Here is a 19246-nt window from a genome sequence, read left to right as displayed (position 1 = left end):
TCCCCCCCTTGGAACTAACCTTGTCACGTTATACGGGACCAACACATATGATACATGTTTTAGAACATACGATTTAATCTTTCCAATATACAATTTATTGTCACAGAATTATTTTTTTTTTCTATGTAAGAAGTTGAAACATAAATATTTTCTTATGTGGTACACTATCTTGATGACAAAGCGGATCTAACATGTTTATAGTGGATCTAAAGATGTATAGCAGTAAAATTTAACTTCAAGCTTCTTATGCTATTCTGATGAATTTCCATATGATTACACATATTTTGTTAAACAAGCCTCTAAGCTACACACATTTCCACTCTAAACAAATATATCCGATCTACTCAGGAAATTCCCAAATCCTAGCAATTCAGTTGTTGAACAAAATCACAATTCATGGTTTGGCTCTCTAGACCTGTTTCCCCCATTGAATTTCTAACTTCCATTTCAACATTCTCTGTAAATTACAATCTTCATCACCCTGTACCCATCTCCAATCTTCATAATTATCAACCTAATCAATTTTACTGCTGTCATTTGGTTCTCATTATATCCTTCATTCTCAACACTGAGATATGACATCCAGAAAAAGAAACCTCTATTTCATCCAATCTAATTCAAAATATGTGTTTCAAACACTTCATTGCTGTTATCAAAATCGTGTATGTTCCAAAAAATATGTTTTATGTTCCAAATAATGTGTCTTATGTTTTAACATATATAACATGTTCAAAAATAAAACACAAACTTTGTCAACAGAAACTTCTACAATATATTTTATAAAAATTACAATAACTATCCCATATATATTACAAATTATAACTAACTGAACTAATAATACTTGTACAAAAAATATTCTAAAATTCTAAAATACAATGCTAGAAATATTTACAGCAATTACACAATATAAAATTATTTTATTTGTTCATTCTTCCATTTTAATGCATTCTCATTAACAGCAGCAACTTCTTTGTTTCCAGAATCTGACAAAATCTTCCAACAGTACTCAACTCTAAAATTCTTCAACTGATCAACCTGCAATATTACAAAATCAATATTATTAACCGTCTCAAAATAATAACATAAGCCTATCATAAAAAATATTTTAAAAAAACTCACATTGTTATCTCCAACTCCAATATCCTAATGATTAACATCTTGTCCAAAATAGGATTCCATATGCTTCATAAGGAAAACACCACAATCATCATTGTTGGTTGTGTCTTTCCACTTCAACTTCAAATGTCTTGCACTATAAGCACTGATATCATTCAAGCACTCAGGCTTTCTCTTTTAATATAAAGTGAATATGCTTTCACCTGGAAAACATAAAACAACATCTTATCAATATTAAAACATAGCATCAACTATTCAGAACATACAGTTAGTTTTTCCGAACATGACAATAAATATATAGAACACAATAACAAAACTAAAAAACAGTTGAGTAATATTACCAAAGCCTTTGGAAAACCCTTATATTTACTATAAACTTGTACACCTTTCTCAAGAGCCTTGTTGTCAATAGCGTCTATCTTTCCAGAAAAATGGTTGATAACAAAAAGATAGAAATGTGCAGCATAAACAACCGGAAAGAACACCTAAAAAAATAAACCATTAGCAATCATAATAATTTCAAACAAAAATTATAGTAAAACACAATTTACTTTTAATATAATTACCAAGTGATAACTCTGTAAACTATCTACTTTAGTCTCACGAAGTTCATAACTAATCCTGTCAAAAAAAAGCATTGTGTCTTTCGCTGTACTTAGTAGTTCCAGGAACTCCCTTATCAGTACATAGTATCGCCTATGCAAAAATACAACATTCATATTAATATAATCCAATTTCTTTTTAACAAAAAAAAATATCAAAAAGTAAAAACACATACAAATGGTACAGTAGAGAAGAAGAATCTATGCACAACAGTTTGACCCTTGCTCTTCCTTTCACAATTCAATATTCGAGACCACGCATCAACCAGATTACTGACCAAATGATTGTTTCCTGACAAGGTCATAATCTCGTCTCTATTGATTGTGGACAAACAATCACTATACAACAACTCACTTCAAAAAAAGCAAACAGAATAAAATAAAAACAATAAGTATATCTTAAAGAAAATTCAAATTAACACAAACAACATTCAATTAAGATCTTACTATGGGTCTTCACTACAGAAAGCATATTCCACTAACATTCTCCTCAAACCAAGCATATTCTTTAGTAAATGCTCAGACTCAAGATAAAATGGAGACTGTAGATATACAGGCAACTTTGAAATCCTTTTTGCATGATTTCCAACACCAACTTCTTGCGCTTTCTCAACTACATCTTTGTCTACTCTCCTATTAACAACATAAAAAAAATAACAAAAGGGAAAAAATTATCCATGTTCCAAAACAGAAACCACATACTCTTAAATTCTATTCTCATGTTCTAAAATATAAACCATATGTTCCAAAAACACATACACATGATCTAAATTACAAAAATTCTTAAATATCACTTACATTGCATTACTAGCAGAAACATCATCAGCAAAGCATTCATCAAGTCCAGTAACTCCTACTCTCAACACTTTTTCCACAAACTCTTTCCGAACTTCATCCAAATCAATTTGACTATATTTCATACCACACATACTTTTCCACTACAAAATATAACAAAATTAAAACCATAAAACAAACTATAATTTCAAAATAATGCAACAAAACCTTTATTATAAGTGCACTATACATTTTCAGCAAACTTCAAATCATTGTCCATCACAATATTTCTCATGTACCGTATTACAAAAAAGCCACATGTTTTATGATCTTTCTGCTCTGGCACACCCTACAACACAACAAGCACAACATTAAAATCATGTACATCAATCTAACCTTTATGTTCTAAAAAATTTCACACATGTACAAAACTAATATACAAGTTAAGAGTTACCAAAAGTGCAGTCCATTTGACTTTAATTTGATCATTCTCAGAGCATAATAGAAGAGCGCTGTTAAAATGAAATTCATTAAAATCAGGTACATAATCTTAATCTTAAAACATAATTATATATCAAATAAACTATAAAACAAAATATAAACAAAAAACATACTCATTCACAACATCCATCCATACATCTCCCTTTGGCAAACGCCTTGTCAACGGATCCAACCAATAAGCTCTAAAATTCATCACATCGATAACTGACAACGTCCAGTGTCCACTGAAAATAATACTATTATTATTTCAAAATAAAGAAAATTACTTACAAAAATATTAAATAAAATAACTAAAATATTCTGTATTATATGGACACAAAAAGATAGACTTATCCATCGTGGACATCTTCAATCGATTCATCAACTCATATGAGCGTTGGCTTACTGTTTTAGTACTTCCAATTGAATAAGTGTAATGAGGATCAACAAAATAAAACAATTTGTCCATTCCTCTTTTCTTCAACAAATTAAACAAGTAGCTACATAAAAACACAAAAGTACATAGTAAGAATCAACTACAACTAATATAAATAAAACTATAATATTTCAAAAACAAAATACCTCATATAGAAAATTATAACGTTGAAAGTTATCTCTTCCATATGAACCATAGAATATATATTCTGCCTCAACAATAATGCTTTAGCATCATGTCCAAACAATTCTTCACCAACAACATAGCTCACAAAATTCCCTTTCACCAACTCCACATTAACCCATTTGCACAGCATCTGTAACTTATCTGGAATATTGCTAGGCAAAGCTTGCAAATCTACATCCACTGCAACTTGTATCACCACGTTATCAACTTCATCATCAACAACAAACCTGTTGACAAAACAAACCACCATAAAACATAAAAAAGGAATAACATAATCAGAAACATAAAACGTATGTCCTAAACAATAAGACATATGTTCTAAAATATAACAAACATTAAAAAACATAAACAAAATATAAAATAATTCTTATCACATACATTACTTCAGGATCAGAATTATTCTTCACGTCTGCAACATCCACTTTCTCAACAAATTTTTTTGCTTGTGTAGATCCACCTTCAGTTCCAACAAAATTATGCAACTCTTGACTCAACAAATTAAAATTTGGACAAGAATATTTTTCTTCAGATTTCTTCATTGGAGTTTCACTTTCTTTCTGATCTTTCTTCTCTCTTTTTATTCTTTCAACCAAAGCATCTATCTCATCAAAAAATTCAGAATTAAGATAAGGATGACTATCTTGACTAGACAAATCACATTCAAATTCTCCAGTCATTCCTGTATCTTTTTTACTTTCCGCTTTGTTCTCATTAACTACTTCTTCTTTCCCTCCTTCACTTTGAGTAACCGGATCTTCATTGCCTCGAGTATATTTACTCCATAAGCTCTTGATTAGATTACCCATCTCAACACTTGTACCATCTTCACCAAAAACAACATTAGCTTCTTTCAAAATACAGTACATTTCATTAACTTTAGAACCCAGTTTTTTAGCTAATGATTGGAACTTAGTAAGAAATTCCTGCATATACAAATCCATAATAAAAAACAGGGCATGTTATAAATAATATTAAGCGTGTTCTAAAATTTAATAAGCATCTTCTAAAATTTAATAAGAATGTTCTAAAATTTAAAAACAAAGGGAAAGCTGTAATAACGTACAAAAATTTCAGCTGGTCCACTAGAAGAAGCTTCTCCATATTCTTTCCTATTGGCTCCTTCAGCATCTTGATTATCTTCATTCCTATTCGCTGCTTCTCTTTGCAAATTTTCTTCATCCCTATCCATACTTTCTCTTACCAAATTTTCTCCTACCAATATTCTCTTTAACACAATCCCACTTCCAAATCCCCTCAACTTCTCCAAACTCATCCTCTTTTGTATTCGTTCTTTATTCCAAACAGATATCAATGGATAATCTCTTGGATTAATAACATTAGCTCGTTGAAGCCTATCAAAAATAACTTATCTAGAAAAAATAACAAAAATGAACAAGTTATACACAAATTAAAAAATAAACAACCAACAAATATTGTCAAACACATAATCAAAAAAAGAAAACTATACTTACCAACAAGAAAGGAAGGGGTCTGTGAAAAAAGTAGGACTCCTCTTCCAATCACTGACAGAATCCAACAAATGCTTATATGTAAAAGAACACCAGTCCAGATTTGCAATCTCATTAACATTCCTACAACTATAAAGAAATTTATAGTTCATAGCCTGGTTCTTGGTTGAACGAATACAACAATTCATTGCACAAAATACAAAATGCAACAAAAACTCATCACACAATGGTTTCGTCTTCAGATCATTCAGCTTAGCAATCACAGTACTTTTAATTGGACTTCCACTCTCAAGTCCAAAATACAACCTCCATTGAGCAAAAAAATCTGAACAATCATCTTCCCCAACATCTTGTGGCTCATCAATCTCTACACCTCCACAAGGCAAGCCATAAACAGCTTGAAAATCATCCTTAACAAATTTGAATTCTTCACTATTATCCAGCATAAGGCTACACCTATCAACATTAAAACTATTGACAAGTTTTTCACAAAAAGAAGCATTGTGAACATCTAAACTTAGATGCAAAAAACCAAAAATCCAATCCGTCGAATTGTATCCTTATGAGTCTCCGGAATATCATGAAGAATACCCATAAACTGTTTAGGAGGTATTCTTTGACCAAGAGCAACCTTATTCCTTTTAGAAATATTTTCATCATCACTTACACTATCAACCTTCTTCCGCTTCTTTAAAAACCTAGAAGCAACAGATAGGTTTCTTTCAAACTTCACTTTCTTTACCTTCCTAGCATCAACATCTTCCTTTAAAGCATCAACAGAAGGTTCAGAAACTTGAGAAGAATAAAAACCTTTGCTAGATAGACTTCTTGTTTGCCGCCTAAACGTACCTTTGCTAGATGTACTTGTTTCCCGCCTCAACGCACCTTTGATAGATTGACTCCTTGTTTGCCGCCTCAACAAATTATTAGACGGAACGACATAACTAGAGAGCAAATCATTGTCAGCAGGAATGGCTGACATTGAAGGTCTTTTAGAAATTGAAGGTCTTTTAGAAGTCCTCTTAAATCTTCCAGATGTATGTCTTTTTGCACTTGTATCTTCAACAGGAACAACACTTTTACCTTTTTTCTTATTTTTCATATCTTCATCAGAACCATATTCTTCAATAATTTCATCAAGCAAATTCTGATCAATCACGTTACTTGGAAAAATCTCTTCTCCATTGCCGCCCTATACTCAACATTTTAGAACAAACAAATGCAAATATAAAACAAATATAGAACAAAACATAAAACAAATGCAATAACTCATCAACAAAACATAAAGTAATTTAACAAAGCAATAACTCATCAACATAACATATGTTTAATATTTTAGAACAACAAATGCAAAAATATAAAACAAAAATAGAACAAACATAAAAACGTTCTAAAACTGACTACATTTGAATACAAAAACCATACAAAATCATATCACAACAAACTTTGAAAGTTCAAACAAGCGAAAACCCCAAACAAACCAATATCTCATTAACAGAACAATTGTTCAAAATTTTAGAACAAACACAAGCAAATATAGAACAAACATAGAACAAAAATAAAATCATTTTGGAACTCACTAAATTTGAAAATCAAACCACAACAAACTTACAGATTTCAAACAAATGAAAGACCTACAAATCAAAAAGCAACAAAAATTAGGTCTCAAAACTTAAAAATACAGAACAAACATAAAACAAAACAATATCTCATTAACAGAACATAGGTTCATAATTTTAGAACAACAAATACAAAATATAAAACAATAATAGAACAACATAAAAACATTCTCAAACTGAATACATTTGAATACAAAAAGCATAGAAAAACATACAGAAACTTCTTTATAAAGTTCAAACAAATTAAATCCTAGAAAATAAAAAAACTATAGAAAATCGCTCTCAAAATCAAAGAAGAACATAAAACAACAAAATAAACGAAGAACATAAAGCAGCAAACCTCGTTCAAACGAACAAATTCACGGAAAAAAAACAAAAAAAAACGAAAAAATACAAACAAAAACAATGAACAGAAAAAACGAAGAAGATAAGCAACTAACCAAAGTTCAGAGGAACAAATGCACGGTATAATCGATGAAATACAGAAAGCAAATCTTCTATCAAAACCAAAGTTGATCGACTGTAGATTAGAAGCGAAATGAGAGAAGATAGAAATGAGGAAGGAGTCGAGGAAGAAGTCGAGGAACGAAGCGACAAAACTTTTCAACTTCAAAGAGTCGCACCACTTCACACCAAAAACTCACCGTTTTTGTTAAAACAATACCCTTAAAACGATGTAGTTTTAGGTGGTTCTCACCTAAGGAAGTGTCCTCACCTAAGAAAAGGTTCTCACAAGAGCCCTCTCCTATATATATATATATATATATAATTTATTTAGATAATTATAATTGAATTATAATTGTGGTTAAATTAATTATAGGATAAATGAGTTAGGAGATTTAATGTGATTACATCTCTAACTAATAATTCATAATATCCTATCTAAAATAAATATATATATTATGGATAATTAATTTATTTAGATAATTATAATTAGATTATAATTATGGTTAAATTAATTATAGGATAAAATTAGTTAGGTGATTTAATTTAATTAAATCCCTAATTATTATCATATCAATAATAAATATTATTTATTATATTTAGATATAATTATAGATGATATTAATATTAACTAAATAAGAGTGCTATTTGGAATAGGACTCTAATTAAGTGTTCTAATTCAATCTAACTAGGGATTAGAATTAAGAGGCTATAAATACCCCTCTATATGTGAATTTCGGCCTACACTATATTCCAAGAGTTGGAAATTTCGACCAACATAGATTGAGGAAGAAATCATCCCACTCGTCTCCATTCGATTAATTGCTATCTCTATTTCTTTTTCCTTGATCTTGTGTTGATTTGTTAGAGGCAATCTTTATTGATTGCTATTACTTGGTTGGGATTCTAATCGTTTACTTGTTGTTTTGTTTGTGTTCGTGAAACTCGGGATTAAGAGTTGTGGGAATTTCGTTTGCAACTGTAGATAGATCGTCAATAAAGGTATTTCGTTGATATTAATATTATCTATAATTACTAAAGCGGGCTATAATCTTATTTAACATTGAATACAACTCAACTAAACGTCCATGAGTCGAGCCATACTTCATGAAAATGTGCGTTTTGGTAATAGTCGGAGCGACCGAGCTATCAGAAAAAGGCATAGATTCATCCATATGACATGCTTATGTGGTTTTGTTTGACTTAGTTTTATATCTTTAGATGATGTATATACCGATTTACTAAGTATATTAATGGATCGCTTCATTTTCTTTAATCGTATTTGGATTGACATGTATCGTGGTAAAGTGAAACACGAATCACACATATATCATATCAAAATTTGTAACAGGTAATCCTAAGGAAAACTTCTAAGGCTAGTATATGCTGACACGGCTCATCGCGGGACCTCATAACAAAGCCCAAACTACCCCTATCGACCGGAATGAGATAATCCGACGCTTTATCATAAAGCGGAACTTGCGCTAGCTTCTTTTGAGTGACGAATGGACCTCGTTAGAAGTTTCGTGAAAATTATCCAAACGGTTTGTATAAATGAAACTGTTATGCATGTGAAAAAGAATAGAACAATCCGTCCCCCATAAAAGTGTCTTTCAGAATCAATTTCTCAACTTCCCCAGCGGAGTCGCCACTGTAGATATCAAGTCTCGCCCGGAAGATCCGAGGGGATGACACTGTTGACGACAACGTGTGATTGAAATGAATTCAATCTAAGAATAAAATTACTCGGCGGGACCAGAGTTCGGAGATAGGAGAGTCGCCACCCATTCGAAAATGGGAAAAAAGGTAACCGGGTTCCTTATGGGAGACCGATTGGGTTCGGGAAATTGGGTACGATACAGGAAGGCTAACTACTTTCCGGAGAAAGGCTATAAGGCACCCCATAATCGCTCGGTTTGAACCACAGGCCTCCTACTTGTTGGTACCTTATGAGATAAAGTCTAGTTCCAAAGAGGGGTGAATGGAACTATTAATAAATTTAAAGCTTTATTAATTTTCTCACGATTAATTTGATCGCTTAAGGCAACTCAGAATCAGAGGCAAACTTAGTTTGCTGTGTTCAACAGAAACTAATTCTGCTTACGTATATTAAACACTTATGCCACGAAAGTGGGAGCAGCCTTTGTGTGACTTGATTGAATATGCTATTGAGTATAATAGTCAGAAGCACAAGTTATACAATTATATCAAAAGTAGAGGGTTAGAGAAAATGTTACGTAGTGATTTATACTGGTTCGACTTCCTGCCTACATCCAGTCCCCAAAGTACCTTCCTCTGAGTTTTAATCCACTAGTAAAGTACCTTCGTTTACACTCAATAGATACAGAGCACAAACCCTTACAATAGATACAGAGCCTTACAATAGATACAGAGCCTCTGTAAAGTACCTTCGTTTACACTCAATATTCAGCTATCTATTCTCCCCTCTTCCTATCTACTTATAACCGAAGCAAATAGAAGAGCTTCTGAACTTTCTAAGCTATTTATGGTTTTTCTTTTAACTTAGAACACAATAGATGAACTTAGAATTTTTACACAAGTGAATACAATGAGTGTGTATGTGATTTTTGCTTTGCTTTTGGAACTTCAATAATGATTCTTTCTTGAATTCAGTGTTGATGATGAAGTCCAAATGTAGGAAGTGATGAGGCTTTTATAGTGACACTTTGAGGCTGGTTATTTTGAATTTCAAAATAACCATTGGAAGGAAACAGCCCTTCTGTCCCTTTCATCCTCAGGGGCCAGTGTCCTTAGCCAATGGTAGTTCTTCACTTTTCCGTTGTGCTGTTTGAAATACCACACTTCTCATCTTGGACAGAGGCAGACAGTTGTCTAACCAAATGAGACAAAGATTCCAGGTTGACCAAGGGACAAACCGTCTAGAGCTTCTACTCCTTTCCTTCTTTAGTTATGCATTGTTAGTTGCATAGAGTCAACATCTGATCTTGTCTCTTATGCCTTGATCTTCTGTCTTTCGAATCAATCTTCTCCTTAGGCATGGCTTTGAGCTTCTGGATCCTTCTTGCTGTTGGGCTGAAGTTGATCCTTGGGCCTTTGATCTATCTTATAAGGCCTTCGTTTATTTCTTTTAATCTTTCATCAAAACACTTAACAAACACATTAGAGTGAAATATATCAAGGGAATTAAATGTCATAATGATATCGAGATATGATCCTTGTGAATAAAAGTTAAGGAAGACAAATGTTACATAAATATGATTCAGGGTTTAGTTGTAACGTCCTTAGTCTTGTTCATGTATCAGAGCTTTAAATGAATGAGTCTCAGAGTTTTAGAATAGTTAGGTCTCAGAGCTTCTTCAAGACTCAAAGGATCATATACGTAAGTGCATTGAGGTTTACATACTTAGAGTGTTTGTCTTTGATTTATTTAGTTTAAGTGTTAATTGATTAGAGTCGATAGCTTATAAGTGTTAAAGATGTGAGATCAGAATGAAAGGCATTAATCAGAAGTAATAAACACATAGATGCAGTATTAAAACAGATAGAAGTATTATACACAACTCAACATACAGCAAATAAGACTAATCAGTCTATAAGCACAATAAAGGAGAACTAATCAATACAAGTCCCTATCTACTTAGGTTTAATGTTGACTTGAACTAAGTTAGACTTCCTAAGTTTAGATGGATGTTGTTGTTGCTGAGTTGTTACTGATGTTTGTCCTCCAGAGGTTGCAGCCTTGTCTTGTTTAGCTTTGTGTTCTTCCTTTGAGGTTTTCTCCCCCTTTTTGCCAGCATCAGTGATGGGAAAGGAACCAAGAGGAGAGGCATAGCTACCAACGCAGCTTTTTAGAGCCACTATGCCATTTTCCCTTTCACATGATACAATATATATGACAGAGATTTGTTTTCGTGTCGTCTGATTATTTTTCGTGACAGTATTTTAACTCTATGTCATCTGAAGGCGAAATAAAAAATGCGCTCGATTCTCAGATGACGTTACGATTACAGTCAGCTGTCATCCCAAAAGAACGCGATTTTGATGGAAAAGTCACTTAACCCTCAGACGACACTTCGAATAATGACTGTCATTGTTATACGAAAATAAAAAAGCGGCAACCAAATAATAGAAAGCGGGGGAGCAAAAACTCTAACTTTCATTTTGCGCGCTTAAAAAAACGGGGTATATAAGGCCAATTTAGCCTAAACCCAGTCTTTGTAACTGCTCTTCTCCTTCCATCTTCACCTCTGCAAAAACCCTAAACACAATTCATCTTCTCCTGCTTGCTTTATCTCTGTCAATCGGGTGAATCGTCTTCTAACTCGTGAATTCTTCATCTCGGTAAGGTTTTTATTTAAGACATTAAATTTAGGGTTTTCTCTTCACTTTGTGAAACTCATCTTTCTTATGGCCTCACAATTGTATATGATTCACCTTGCTTTTTCTTATTTGTGTTATATCTAATTTTTAGGGTTTCTGCTTTAGAGGCTTCTGCATGGAGAGTAAAGCGAAAAAGGATTTTGTAGCCGCCTCGTCAATATTTGTTACAAGTAATAAATTTCACCTTGCTTTTGCTTAACTCTGTTTAGATCATGGATTTACATTCACTTATCTATGTTTTTTAGTTTTTATTTCAATTAGATCTGTATGAGAACTCTCTCTTTCCTATGAACTATTGATGTTTGAGAACTCTCTCTTTCCTATGAACTCTCACTTTTTCTGATTGCATATACTGAGTAGTTATTCTTTGTAAGAAAATGGAATCTACCAGAGAGGTCCGATTCTTTCTATTCTGGTGCATAAAGATGAAGATATCATGACAGAATCTAGTATAAACAAGGAAAATGAGAGCATATCAGCAGTATGTTCGGTTATGTGATTGCTATTATTTTTTATTATGCTCTGCTAGATGGTGTTTATATGTGATAACATTTAATGTGTACTCCTTGTGCATTGTTTCCAAGTTGTATGAGCAGGACAAGTTAACAAGGTTCAGTTATGTGCCCGAGGAGGTGTAGTCCTTGTGACTTTAATCCAAGCTTTCTCTTTGGTTTTTAATTTTCTGTTGTTTCATATTCATTAGTGTAAATGTTTTGATAGTGAAGTAGATATAAGATTCTGACTTTTGGAGCAATCATTTTAGTAAGGGTAAAGTTTAAAGATGTAATTCAAGTTTCAAGTTCTTAGCTAGAGAGGCTAATTCAAGTTTCAAGTTCTAGTTCATTGTTGAATGGATATCATTAGAAGAAAGAAAGTAGTTGAAATGGGTTCTGGTTCTCAGGTTTCCCTTCACAGGTGAATTCCTTCTTCAACGTCTGATATTCCATGCTGCATTTTGTTACTGATATAGCATTTTCATGGTTTTCTATAATCTCTTAGAAATATTTTCTATTTTCTTTTTGCTAAATATATTGTGCTTGATAAATTATTGCATGTGGACTTGACATGGAAAAATATGGTTTGGTCTGTAATAACTATTTGTTTTCTGAATCCATTTATGTACGTGTGTTTTGCTTTCATGATCTGTTGCTTTTGGTTCGTGTAATGAACATTGTTCTTATGTGTCTTCCATTTGGTGATACTCAATCATTTATCAGCAATCATGCTGCAACATTTCTTCAATTAGTTAAGCTTAATTAATAAAGCCGTTGTTGATGCTGAGACAACAATCACCTTGAACCAGCAATGGGAAAAGGTAATCTGAATTTTGAATTTACTCATCATGACTTAAGCATGCATTTCTAAATATTTCTTATTTGGTGTCACTTTGATTGCCACAGGGATATTTCAGAAAAAGTTGTGTGTTAGAGGCGATGGAACAGTATGATGATGTATGCCTGACTATCTTTTGTATCCTATGAATGCATTCTGGATAACATTTTGTAGTTCTGCTCATAGTTTTTCGTTTTTAAATAATTATACAAACAGCTTTGAAATACAACTCTCAGAGCACTGAGGTATCAAGATTAAGAGGATATCCCAATTGGCAAAGGAGAAAAAACGAGCTTTAGAAGTGGAGAGTATGAAGTCTAATGTTGACATGGCTAAGCACCTGGATACTTTGAAATCTAAACTTGTAAGTGTGCTTGCAAAGAAACATGATTAATATTGCACGGACTATGGAGGTGAAGAAGATTAATTTCTTGCAGTCTGAGAAGATTGTATCTGAAGAATGTTGGAAAGAAATTTTCTCTTTCCTTGTTGAGACCATGGAGATGGCTATAAAATCTTGGCATGAAACTTGTAAAGTTGATCCAAAGGTTTACTTTCTTCTTGACAAGGAAAGAACAAAAACAGATAAATATGCTCTAGTTGTCAATATTTTGTTATGTTTCATTGGATAGGACTAGAATTCTACTATCTTTTTTTTTTAATCTCAAACAACTTCTGCCAATGCTCCTTGTGATGTAACTCATATTATACGTTTGCAGGTTGAAGCTAAGGTGTGAAAGTTCCTGAGCTAATTGTTGGCTATACAATCCAGTTTTGTTCTCGAAATTTGCTTTTGTTTATTAATAAACCATCATACATACAGGTGAAGGAAATGAAAGAATTGAGTGAAGGTTACAACATAGTTGGTCTGGTCTCTCTCAGTTTCCACATCTTGAGCTTGATTTCTATTATTTTTATTCTAGTTACTTACTTGAAAGGTGCCTTGATAGATTATAATTCTGCAGCTGGGTTGTGATGGAGTTTTTGTAGGGTCAGGGGTTTTCAAGAGTGGAGATCCATCGAGAAGAGCTCGTGCAATTGTGCAGGCTGTTACAAATTATACTGATCATGATGTGCTTGCTGATGTTAGCTGTGGATTAGGGGAGGCAATGGTTGGAATTAATCTCAATGATGATAAGGCTGAAAGGTATGCAAATCGCTCTCAGTAAATTTCCTCATGATTCAATATTATTTTTCTTTAGTTTCTGAGAGTCATCTTCAGTTTCAGATTTTTTTATGGTATTGAAACAATGGACATGAATAAGTTGAAACTTATAAGATTAGATTGGTCTGTCCAAGAGATCTCATTACATTAGCTTAATTTTGGTATATATGGATTATTTTTTAATGTGTATGACATCAATAAATACTATAGAAAAATATACGCAAATGATATATGCAACCCTAAGGGTTGCATATAAGCATTAAATTTTTTGTTATATTTTCAATAAAAACAAATCTTAATTATAAAATGAATTTATTTATATTGAAAATATAAAAATGTATTAAGGATTTGCCGCCAACTCAAAGTGTAATTTCCCTGTCCGCCTAATGATCTCCTTAATATATATTCTCACATTTGCTGTAACTGAACTTTCACAAAAAAGAAAAAAAAAGATTTGCTTCTCAATACCACCAACAATTGCTTCTCAATACCACCAACAAACATACAAGTAAGTTTTCTAGTCTTAGCATATATCATTTGCCTGATTTTATGTTAATGTTAGTTATATGATTATTTTGGTAATTCTAGGACTTTCTAATTGGGAAATTTATACATATATTTTATTTTAGAATTGAACAATGCTTGATTTGGACTTGAATAAACTTGTAACTGAGGAGGAAGATGATGAACCTTTTATTGGCCAAACCATTGAATGCCAAGAAGAGGCATATATCTTCTATAATAATTATGCAAAAAAACATGGTTTTGTGGCGGTTAAAGATCGTACGAACACTAAACATGGAAGGACAGTTAGACAATTTTCTTTGCTACCGCCATGGAAAACCCCGTTTGAAGGTAGTTGACATGTCCAAGACCCAAAGAAATAAGGGTTCTTCAAAGTGTGATTGACGTGCTCGTATGTGTATTACTCTTAAGAGTTGCTTTGATATATTTTCGGAAGAATGGCATGTCAACGTATTTGTCAAAGAACATAATCATAATATATTGTCACCTGAAGAATTATGTTTTCTTCCGGCAAATCGGAGTATCACTCTTGAGGATGAAAAACAAATTTTTTTGTACAAAGAAGCAGGATTGTCGATTAGACAAATACTCAGAGTCATGGAGCTTGAAAAAAATCTTAAACATAGTGAGTTGGCCTTTTTTGACAGAGACATCCGCAATCTTTATGGTAAAGTTAAGAGAATGCTTGGAGATAATGATGCAAAGAACATAATGCAATATATGAAATCTACAAAGGAAGAGAATAAAATGTTCCAATATGCATTTACATTGGATGAAGAAAGAAGGCTAGAAAATTTATTTTGGTGTCATGCTCAAAGTTTTGAATGGTACCAACAGTATGGTGATGTAGTGGTTTTTGATACCACTTATAAAGTTAATTCATATGATATGCCTTGTGGGATTTTTGTTGGTGTTGACAATCATGGAAAAACAATTTTATTCGGTTGTGCACTCCTTCGCAATGAGACCACGTCTACTTTTAAGTGGTTAATGAAGGTATAACGTTTGAATATTTTACTTTTGATTTAGTTTACACTTTTTTTGCTCATGTGATTACTTACAAATTCTAATTTTTTTTTACTGATTTAAAATGTCAGACTTTTGTTAGTATTATGAAGAAACCACCGAAAACCATCATAACAGATCAAGATCCTTGGATGTCTGAAGCAATTTCATTTGAAATGCCAACTACGAAACACAGCTTTTGTATATGGCACATTACTTCAAAATTTAGTTGTTGGTTTGCAGCTCTTTTACGCAATGATTATCAAAAGTGGTGTGGTGATTTTTACGAGTTATACAAGATGACTATACCTGAAGAGTTTGAGCATAACAGGTGTCTAATTGTTGAGAAATATAATCTCCAAAATAATAAACATGTCCAAGGACTGTATAAAGTGAGACATTTTTGGACACCGGCTTATCTTCGTGATTTCTTTTTCGGAGGAATGATAACTACTGGAAGATCAGAGAGCATAAATGCCTTTATCAAGAGATTTGTTTCTTCTCATACATGCTTAACAGATTTTGCAAAGCAGGTTCTTTTCTTTTCTTAAATAATTAAGGTTGATGTTGCTTTGCTTACAGTAGAGTAGGTTTGTTATTGCTATAGTATAAAGACATTATTTGAGACATGAGACATAATTGACGTTTAAAAAATGGTACTAATATAGGCTTAACGTTTAAAAAATGGTACTAATATAGGCCTCGATAACGAAATGAGACATATAATTGACATTACTTCGTTAAGTTCTGTCAATTGTACGTGGAGGGAGAAAACAGAACTTAATAGAGTAATAGGAATGACATGCCCAATCCGTTCCCGATGCCTAAATTGATACATTTTTTAAACGTTAAGCCTATATTGATGTTATTTTGTACGTGAAGCCTAAATTGATACTTCCTCAAAAATCATAGAACTATTTTGAATCCTTATTCCTTAAATTACTCATTTCAATTAAACTTTAAACTTATTATTGCTATATACTATCATTTTTCTATAAGATGAAAATGTATTAAGGCCGAATAAAAATATAGTTTCATATACCATTTTATCTTTTTTAATGTTGCTGCTTAATTATCTTTATTTGCAAAATTTTCAGTTAGACATAGCAGTTCAAGAAATCAGCCAACAACGTTCACATAATAAAGTGATTGCTACTCTTAGACCTGTTTCTTTGATCACAAAATCGCCTTTGGAAAGACAAGTTTTTGAAGTTTTTACACCATTCGTTTTCAAAAAATTCCAAGAAGAATTTGCAAGGGCTGCTTTATATGCTATAATGAAATTGATAGCAACCAGTACATGGTAAAATATTTTGAAGGGGACACTGCTAGACAACATACAATTTTTTGGAATGGATATACGTTGCTATGCAGTTGCAAAAATTTTGAGTTTTGGGGCATAATCTGTCATCATGCATTGCGCGTATTTATCCATAGAGATTGTTTCAATATCCCATCCTTCTATTTACCTGCACGATGGCATTGTGATGCATTGGAAGTTGCAAATAGTGTCCAAGAAGTGGAAGATGATGTCTTGCCAGAAGAAGAATGCACTCTCACAAACAATACACTTGGAGATGGAGATGTAGTGTTGTGCCCCCCGCAATCAAAGAGAAAAGGACGTCCGAAAAATAAGCGAGATAAGGGTGGAAAAGAATTGGGAATGAAGAAGACTAAATGTTGTTCCATATGTAAACAATCCGGTCACACTAAGCCTACTTGTCCTAAAAAGGAAATTTTTTTCACCCTAAATGCTATAGATGCAGGTATATCATCTACATCATTTCAAAAGGATATATCATCTACATCAGTAAAGAAGCAAAAACAAACTGCAGAAGATGTAGGACTAAATCCTGTTTTTACATTGAAGATATAGGTAATGAAGCAATATTGAAAGTACATGTACGCTACATTGGAGATGTAGGTTTTGTTTTTTTTTTTAATAGATTTTGAAAGCAAATTGAGAGTAATGTCAAACACACAGCTCTTGGACTGGAAAAATGCAAATTTAAAGTATTTAAAAGAATTTTGCTAAATAGTTTGCAGTAGATTTTGTATTCTTAGTTTTGAAAGTTAACAACGTATTTTTGCTTTAGTTCCATAATTTATAATTAAATTTATGTATTGGAATTAGTTTTCTATTTTTTATGAGTATTAATGGTTTAATTTTTAAATATCATTAAATTTTATCATAGATTCTTTTGGAAAGCTAAATAAACATTAATGATAGAAAATCTGTAGGTTTTTATGTACAGCCCTCAGGGCTGTAAATATCAGGACCCAAAAATATATGTGTATATTGTGTGGGACTTACAAGCTACGAACAAGTTAAAAAATTAATATTAGCTTAATAAAAAAAGTGCCACTTAAATTACTTATAAAAATCAATAAAATAACAATCCAAGAAGACACGATAAATCTTGAAGAAAATATAAAATTGTGATTTCAGATGGGTTAATTAGAGTTGGAGTTTTTGCAAAATAAATTAATTCAGTCTCTAATTTCTATCTAATTAGGTAGTTAATCTTTTACAATTATTAATTAGATACTCAATATAGACCTCTATAAGATTTTCAATCTTCAATATGTATGTTGAAACTCTAGTGAGTCGTTTCTTTTACCCTCAATTTATGTCAATACGAATTACATATAATGTCCCTAATTAGGCTATTAAAGTGTGTGGCACAATAGAGGCACTTGGCATTAAGATCGACACTTAATTAACTTGTGTATTTTATGTTGCAGGGAGAAAAGGGATGGAAGGAAACATGCAAAGAATGGGCATAACAAGTAAGGAGATTCAAGGTTTAAGTGTTTAAACTTCTTATATAGTTAAATGTTAGTTTTGTAATGAGAAATCTTTTGTTAGGATTGTGATCTTCACATATGTATAAGTTTATTGTTATATATAAAGGTTATTTGCACATTATTTGCAATTTACTTTGGTTATATATACAGGTTCATGGAAGAGGTAAAAACCAAAAAAACAATGACAAAATTCTTATAAGAAAATGTCATCTTACTTTCTACCTAATGACACAGAACTGATAACAAACTGGCATACTAATTATGTTCCAACGACAGAATTTAATACAAATTATATTATGTGAATTACGTTATGATGACAGTCGAGAAAACAAAAACGGTCATAACATTAACATAACACCTTCATTTCAACTTAATATTTTGACAGATTATTTAAAAATGGTGTCATGAGAACATATATTTCGTGACAGTTGTTATTAGATAATCCGTATATAAGTAGTGGTCAGATGACAGGTCGCTATTTGGTCGCTGTCATGTGAAGCTATTACAGATGACAGAACGTGGTCGTCATCTGAAGCATCAACAGACGGCAGCGAGCCCCGTGACAGTTTTATATCTTGCGGGATGACGGTTTTTAACCGTCATCTGAAGGGGTTTTTGGCATAGTGAGCTTTAATGGCAGATGAAGGATTGTAAGGAGGATGAATTCTCAAGGGTTATAGAGTTTTTGCAATTGACAATGAATGCTTTACAAATTGAAATTCAAACCTATTTATAGGGCAAAAATAGACCCTGAATGCCTAAGTTAACATTACAATTCAAAATAGGAAGATATAGGTTGAAACCCAACTAAATAAGGGGTTGGAATCAATCATTAATGACTGATTCGTAGGTCCAGCTCGCCGAGCTGGACCCCAGGATGACCTTGCTAGACCAAGGATGGGCCAGCTCGCCCCTAAGGGTCC

The 19246-nt window shown here is 32.4% G+C and overlaps 1 protein-coding gene across 10 annotated transcripts; it reads left to right on the top strand.

The window, feature by feature from the left end:
• The first annotated feature begins 11342 nt into the window (after positions 1-11342).
• LOC136218557 (protein FAR1-RELATED SEQUENCE 11-like) lies at positions 11343-18361 on the top strand. 10 transcript variants are annotated; one of them, XM_066005510.1, is made up of 8 exons: positions 11343-11449; positions 11580-12803; positions 12889-12939; positions 13037-13184; positions 13540-13551; positions 13644-15506; positions 15608-16048; positions 16613-17641. In XM_066005510.1, exons 6-8 carry the CDS (start codon positions 14904-14906, stop codon positions 16820-16822), a joined length of 1254 nt encoding a protein of 417 aa, XP_065861582.1. In that variant the 5' UTR covers positions 11343-11449; positions 11580-12803; positions 12889-12939; positions 13037-13184; positions 13540-13551; positions 13644-14903; the 3' UTR covers positions 16823-17641. The 10 variants fall into 10 exon arrangements, 9 of the variants coding, with proteins under 9 accessions (XP_065861582.1, XP_065861580.1, XP_065861581.1 ...); XM_066005508.1 differs by adding an exon at positions 13258-13368 and having other exon boundaries at positions 13540-15506; XM_066005509.1 differs by having other exon boundaries at positions 13037-13368.
• The last annotated feature ends 885 nt before the right edge of the window (positions 18362-19246 follow it).

Source organism: Euphorbia lathyris, chromosome 2 (genome assembly GCF_963576675.1).
Source record: "Euphorbia lathyris chromosome 2, ddEupLath1.1, whole genome shotgun sequence".
Classification (NCBI taxonomy): domain Eukaryota; kingdom Viridiplantae; phylum Streptophyta; class Magnoliopsida; order Malpighiales; family Euphorbiaceae; genus Euphorbia; species Euphorbia lathyris.
Note: the sequence above shows the minus strand (reverse complement) of the source record. Positions and strands in the feature narration are given on the sequence as shown.

Bases quoted from the DNA above. Each gene is read 5' to 3' on its own strand.
- LOC136218557 (XM_066005505.1), top strand. From the start codon at position 14,904: ATGTGTATTACTCTTAAGAGTTGCTTTGATATATTTTCGGAAGAATGG. The intron at 15,507-15,607 runs GTATAACGTTTG...TTAAAATGTCAG, and splicing joins CTTTTAAGTGGTTAATGAAG to ACTTTTGTTAGTATTATGAA. The intron at 16,049-16,612 runs GTTCTTTTCTTT...CAAAATTTTCAG, and splicing joins TAACAGATTTTGCAAAGCAG to TTAGACATAGCAGTTCAAGA.